A 6,000-nucleotide genomic window follows, 5' to 3' on the forward strand; every position below is an offset into this window, starting at 1 on the left:
GGCACCACCAACTTATTCAAACAACTTTATTCATATAGCTGCTGTGGGCATGGCATGACCAGGACACTCCGCTGGCTGAATGTTTGCTCCCATCTTCACTATGAGTTTGTGTATTGCTTTGGAGAACAATTACTTTTACAAATTAAATAGATAAATAAGAATAAATTAAAAAATTATTTATGTTTGTTTTCTCAATTCTTTTGCTGATTGCTTGAATTCCAGAAACCCAGGAGTGGTTGTACATTTTCAATTACTCAGCAAATGTGTCAGTTCAGGTCTGCTGGTCAGAACAGCTAAATGTCATTAGTGAAACAAAAGCTGCAGACACTGAAATCTTGAATAGACAAGGAATTACTGGAGGAACTCTAGGTCAGAAAGCATCCATGGATGAAAATAGTCAGTGAACATTTCAGGTCTGGATCCTTCGATCAAGATTTCTATTCCTGACCATCAATCTCTGGGTCACCATTCTGCAGTAACTCAATTGGACCAGCTACATAAACACAATGGCTACATGGGAGATCAGAGGCTGTGACTCTCTTACAACCATCCACAAGGTAATCTGAGTGGTGATGGAATACTCTCCACTTGCTGAGATTATGGCATTTATAAAACAGCCAGTTTGACACCATGTAGCACAAAGTTCATAACTGACTGACACTCTGATCACATTCCAATAGTACATAGTGATTACATTTATAAAAATTATTGGTTACTTACCCAACACAATAACACCTCCCAAACTTATAGCTTCCAAGAACAGCAGACACCACTTCAATCCAAGCTACACTGATTTTGTGTCTTGAAAAAAATTGCTAGTTCTGGGGACAATACAGGAGGGACATTTAAAAACTTGGCCAAATGGCATACTAACAACCACCTTGCATTCAATGTCACCAGTTGTAGACTTTAGGGAAAACCAGAGGTGATCCAGTGATCATTGGGGATCAGAGGTGGAGAGGATTGACAAATTTAAATTCCTGGGAATCACCATCTTGGAGGACCTTTCCTGGTCCCAACACACTAATGTCATCATGAAAAAAGCACGTCAGCTCCTCTTCTTTCTCAGGAGTTTGAGGAAATTTGGTTTGACATCGAAAACCTTGGCAAACTTCTTCAGATATGTCGTGGAAATTGTGCTAACCAGCACATCGTGGTTTGGTACAGGGACAGCAATACCTCTGAGCAAAAAGCCATGCAAAAGGTAGTAGATACAGCCTTGTATATTACAGGCAAAAGTCTCCCACCATGGAGAAAATCTACATGGAGCTCCTGCAATCATCAACAATCTACACCACTTGCTCCGATTCTCACTGCTGCTGTCAGGAAAGAGGCATAGGTGCCACAATACTCGTATTACCAGGTTCTACCCCCCACCTTCAGACTCCTGAACAAACTCGTACTCATTTAAGGACTCTTACTTTTCACATTATTTATTTTTGAATATTTATTTTCAGTATTTCAGCTTGTTTATATTTATGTGTACACATCGGAGTAATTTTTTGAAATTCTTAGGTCTGTCTGTGATGCCATGCATGCACAATAGACCTCAACTTTGTTAGACCCCTCCTCTGTCTCTCTCTTTCCCTACTCCCATCTCCTTTCCTCCAACCCCCCACCCGCTTCCTTTTTTTTTTGACCTCCTACCCATATCCTTTTGACTTTCCCCACCCCTTCACTGTTTTTATTCAGGCACCTGTCTACTTCTGATTGTCGGACTCTGGCTTTACCCTCCCTTCAATTTGGTCTATGTGTCGTCTGAGTCCAGTGTGCTCATTGAATGAAGTGATAGGAGAAGGCATTCGGTTTCACACTAAGTTTATTACATAGAACAAAAATAAAGCTTAACAGAGCTCTGGTCCAGTCGTTAGTTCATAGGTCACCTGCTCAGTGAGCTATTCCCCAAGACTGACTCTTACCGTCCAGTCTCTTCTGTTTATATAGGTCAACATTGTTACACTTAACAAAAGTTGGCTTTCTTTGATAGGCTCCTTGTCCAAGATTTATCCCAAGCAATTTCCTGCTCTGCAATTATCTATGGTGTAGCCCTCCCATCTTAATCTCCAAGGCCAGAACATTGTTGTTTTAATCAACACCTTCCATGTACCCTTATGACTTCTGATTCCTACGCAAGTGGTTGTTTATTTTATTTGTCTCTGACATTCTCAGTCATGGAACTCTCATCACTTATCCTTGCAATACACTCATCTTCCTGTCCCTGGCCTGTTTCAGAATAAATCACTGTCCCTATGGTTCCTCCAACCTCATCCTGTCTAACTTCTCCTATCTGCTACCCTGTTACTCCCATGTGTGTTTTTGATGTTTTCTCTCCGGTCTTGTGCTTTACAATTAGCAGTGTAACCTTGGGGATGAAAGTACTCTCTCTCTTTGTATTTGGAGGCAGCAAATTCTACCCATACTTTTCTACATACTGTGGCTGTTACTTAATTGCATTAATATTTCCCGTATAATTGAAGTAAATAGTAAATTGTTACATAGTAATGGATACATGATGAATGGCATGTTTTCCATGATTACTTAACCCTTTGGTTCCAACATGACTTATACCTTGACCAGGAGTTCTGACCCAATAGGTTAGTTATACATCTTTGCTCTAAAGAAAGAATGCTGCTGAGTTTCTCCATTTCGTCTATTAAATTGTTGTTTGCATCTAATGACCAGGATTGTGTGGGGATCGGAAGCAAGGGTAAAACGGCTCATGTTTTTTGGTAGTTTCGACTCAGAAGCGGCATTCGAAACATTTAACACACCAATGCTCCTTTAAAGTTATGAGCAGCCCATGAAATGCTTGAATGTTGCAGATGTGTCGAAGAGGACACTGAAAATTCCTGCAGGCGGTCTATTGTGGACGGGCCTCCGTTCTCGGAGCCCTTCCGCCATCTGCTCACTATCTGAATCACCCCCCCCGGTTCCCCACTTACCCCCTTTGCATCTTTCACGAAATAACTGCCGCTCGACCCTTGCGAGATGCGCTGCGGATAGACGCCGCTATCGATCGCCTGCTCGGCTCGAAGCACGATGTCGGCGAACTTCGGGTCCTCAGGGAAGTAGTTGAGTTCGGGGCCAGCGCCCGGCCAGCTGGGGCTCTGCGGCTGCTCGTCGAGCGGGCTCGAGCAACTCAGCAGCGGCTCCTTCTCCGGGGAAAGCAGCAACGGAAGGGACGCCGAGTCGCCCAACTCCGACTCACCGGCCTCCTCCGGTTCCCGGTGGGGCAAGAAGCGCACGGCCCCGCCTGGATTCCACGCGGTCCGGCCGAAACGCGGGGACACGGCCACCACCGTCGTCTCCTCCTCCTCCTCCAGCACTGATACTGCATCGCCGCCCGCTCCAAGCTGCAGGACGGAGGCCGTGTCCCCGCAGCTCGTCAACACAAGCCGGAGTGCCGCCGGCTCCTCGTCCATTCGCTTCCGTGATGCAACCGAGGGGCGGAGCAATTCATGTCCGGCGCGTGCTGGGGTTTTTTTTACCTGCGACCGGTTCTCCGCGCTCGCGTCAACGGTTCCACCCTACTGGGCATGCGCGACACCTGTTCTTCCCACCTCCAGACACCCAGAGCTGGCGCGGGCGACACGCGAGAGAGGCGCGATAACCCGAACGGGTGACACACCACCTCCAAACGTGACGTCACGGCTGCTGGGGGCGGTCATTTCTTCGATCTAAACCCAGTTCATATTTACAAACATCTGAATTTGTTCACGCCCCCCCCTCCCCTCTCCTTCGGGTATGTACAGGACAGCTGCGAGATATCCTTGGTGTGGCTGCATCTGGTGCATGTTGCCTTTATGGTCTACAAAGGACTGTGGTAATCGCATGAAACTTTATCTCTTTATTTGGAACTCAAAGGTGGTGCAATTTTCCAGAAACTCAATGTCTTTAATTGTAAGTAGACATTCATTGTCACTGTATTTTGAGATTCCATAATCACAAATTAATTCCTCAGATTTCCAAACCAATGTATCTTTCCATCTGTTCATTATCTCCTTCCCATTCGATTCCACGTTACAAACCAGCCTCCATCTCACTCCCTTGTTAGCTATATAATTGCTCGTGGTTCTTTTTCTCAGATGCTGGGTCTTGATCAGAAACATGAATTTATATGTCTGGTTCCATTGAAATTGCCTGAGTTGCTGCAGTATTCTGTTTTTGTGTTCCCTGATCCTGAGGGGTCTGCACAAAACATCATCAAAGCCCTAAATGAAAAGGAAAGTGTCGATTCACTGTGTTGTTACCCTAGAATTGTTTGGCGAAATGCATTTCAAACAAGCACAAAAACCTTTTTTTGTTTTGTTAAAAAGACACCTCTCCCTGGCCAGAAAACTGGCCACATAACGAACTGCCATCAAAATGAGTTCGGTGTGGTGATATGTAATTACACCACTAGGTCACCAGGGGTCATCCCGGTGACCTTGTCTATAAAGCAGTCCAGAGCTACAGTCTAGCCTTCTAGGTTTGTCTTGCAGAGAGACAAGTCCTCTTACCTGTACATATTAATTTATTAAAGCTGTCTTATGCTCGCATAATTATTGTCAGTACACACTGGAAATATTTTCTTTTGATACAGGAAGCTATGTGGTCATTTGAGACCATGCATACTTTCAACACACTGATCAGTCCCTTTCCCTGACTTATTGCCAAGTGTGGCAGGGAGAGAATGGGTAAACTCTGCATAGCATCAAAATTCAGGTTTGAACTGAGATCTCTGAAACCATGCTTCAAAGCTATTGGACTGCCTTACTACCCAGAAGACCACTGCTTAAGATCCTCTTGTGATGACACATAAATAAATTGAGATCCAAGTTAAAACTCTTTGGACTGTTGGGTTTAGGATTGTAAATGAATAATACCTCATTGACATGCTAATGTAGAATGACAGAAATTACATGTTTGTTGTATTATGTTCTAGACCAGCAATTATGGAAAAACACCACAGACAATGGTATCTTCAAAACAATAACTTTTATTAATAACTTAATTACATAACATTTCTTACTTAATTCTAAACTTTAACTTGACCCCACTATGCACAAATGTATGAGTGTGTGTGGGGGGGGGGAGCAAAACTTATAGTTCAGGCATAATTCTGAAGAGATTATTTTAAAGTTCAGTATTAGAAAACTTTTGTGTTGAAACTGCTGTTCAAAAGCAATTATGGAGTAAGAGTGAAACATCAGACTTCTCAAAACTCACAAATATCTTGTAGAGTTGTTTCCAGGGAATTCTTTCTTCATACGAATGTTTCCCCCCTCTTACATGGAGGTTACAGTACTTTTTTCTTCCACGATGATTTCACAAACCCAGGCAAGGGTTGAACGAAATAATCGTTTAAAAAATGGTTATGTTTCAGATGCAAGATTAATTTTGCTTTCTTAATCAAAAGTGACCATTTCAATGGACACAACAAGACTGTCCTCTCTCTTAAAGAGATAGTAGGAAGTGGCTAGTTTACACAAGCAGCCTTTTGTTACTGCATTTCAATCCTGTCTTACTTACAGGATGACCAAGCAACTGCTTCAATCCTGTGCTACCTATAGGATGGCCAGGTTTTTTTTCACTTCAGTTTGAAATTAGTTCCTTAATATTCAAAAATGCTTTCTGTCTTCAAATGTCTTTACCACATGACATGACATCATTATTGTCTTTAGAGTCTCCAATAGCTCAGTGACCGGGGGTTGCAAGTTCATTCCTTGCTGGGGCCTCATTTCTGTCAAGGGTGCTTGACAAAGTGGCAACTCTCTGTCTCCTTTATAGGAGACAAAGTTAAAGAATTTCATGTATGTAACATTCTAAATGTAGTATTACAAGACAATAATGGAACCTTTACCTTTTAAGTTTATTTCAAAGTTATTTCACATCTATATGCTAATAGCACTTTGACCCACAAATGGTTGTTTTGTTTGAAGTTTCAATTCTAAAACAGAGGTAATCAACAGATGGTCTCTTGTTGAACAGCAGTCCTTCTTGAGTACTTCAGTTTTTAAT

The 6,000-nt window shown here is 42.9% G+C and overlaps 1 protein-coding gene across 4 annotated transcripts in view; it reads right to left on the bottom strand.

Moving 5' to 3' along the window:
* LOC138757533 (phosphatidylinositol 4-kinase type 2-beta-like) overlaps nt 1-3,632 on the bottom strand; it is a 74,621-nt gene extending 70,989 nt beyond the window's left edge. For 2 of the 4 annotated variants that reach the window (XM_069925037.1, XM_069925035.1), the window contains exon 1: nt 2,943-3,630. In XM_069925037.1, the coding sequence (XP_069781138.1) occupies nt 2,943-3,422 (480 nt within the window). In that variant the 5' untranslated portion in view covers nt 3,423-3,630. Of the gene's footprint in view, nt 1-2,942 lie in introns of all 4 variants that reach the window. The other 2 variants (XM_069925034.1, XM_069925036.1) reach the window with 2 other exon arrangements.
* Between the last annotated feature and the right edge of the window lie 2,368 nt (nt 3,633-6,000).

This window comes from Narcine bancroftii, chromosome 3 (genome assembly GCF_036971445.1).
Source record: "Narcine bancroftii isolate sNarBan1 chromosome 3, sNarBan1.hap1, whole genome shotgun sequence".
Taxonomy (NCBI): domain Eukaryota; kingdom Metazoa; phylum Chordata; class Chondrichthyes; order Torpediniformes; family Narcinidae; genus Narcine; species Narcine bancroftii.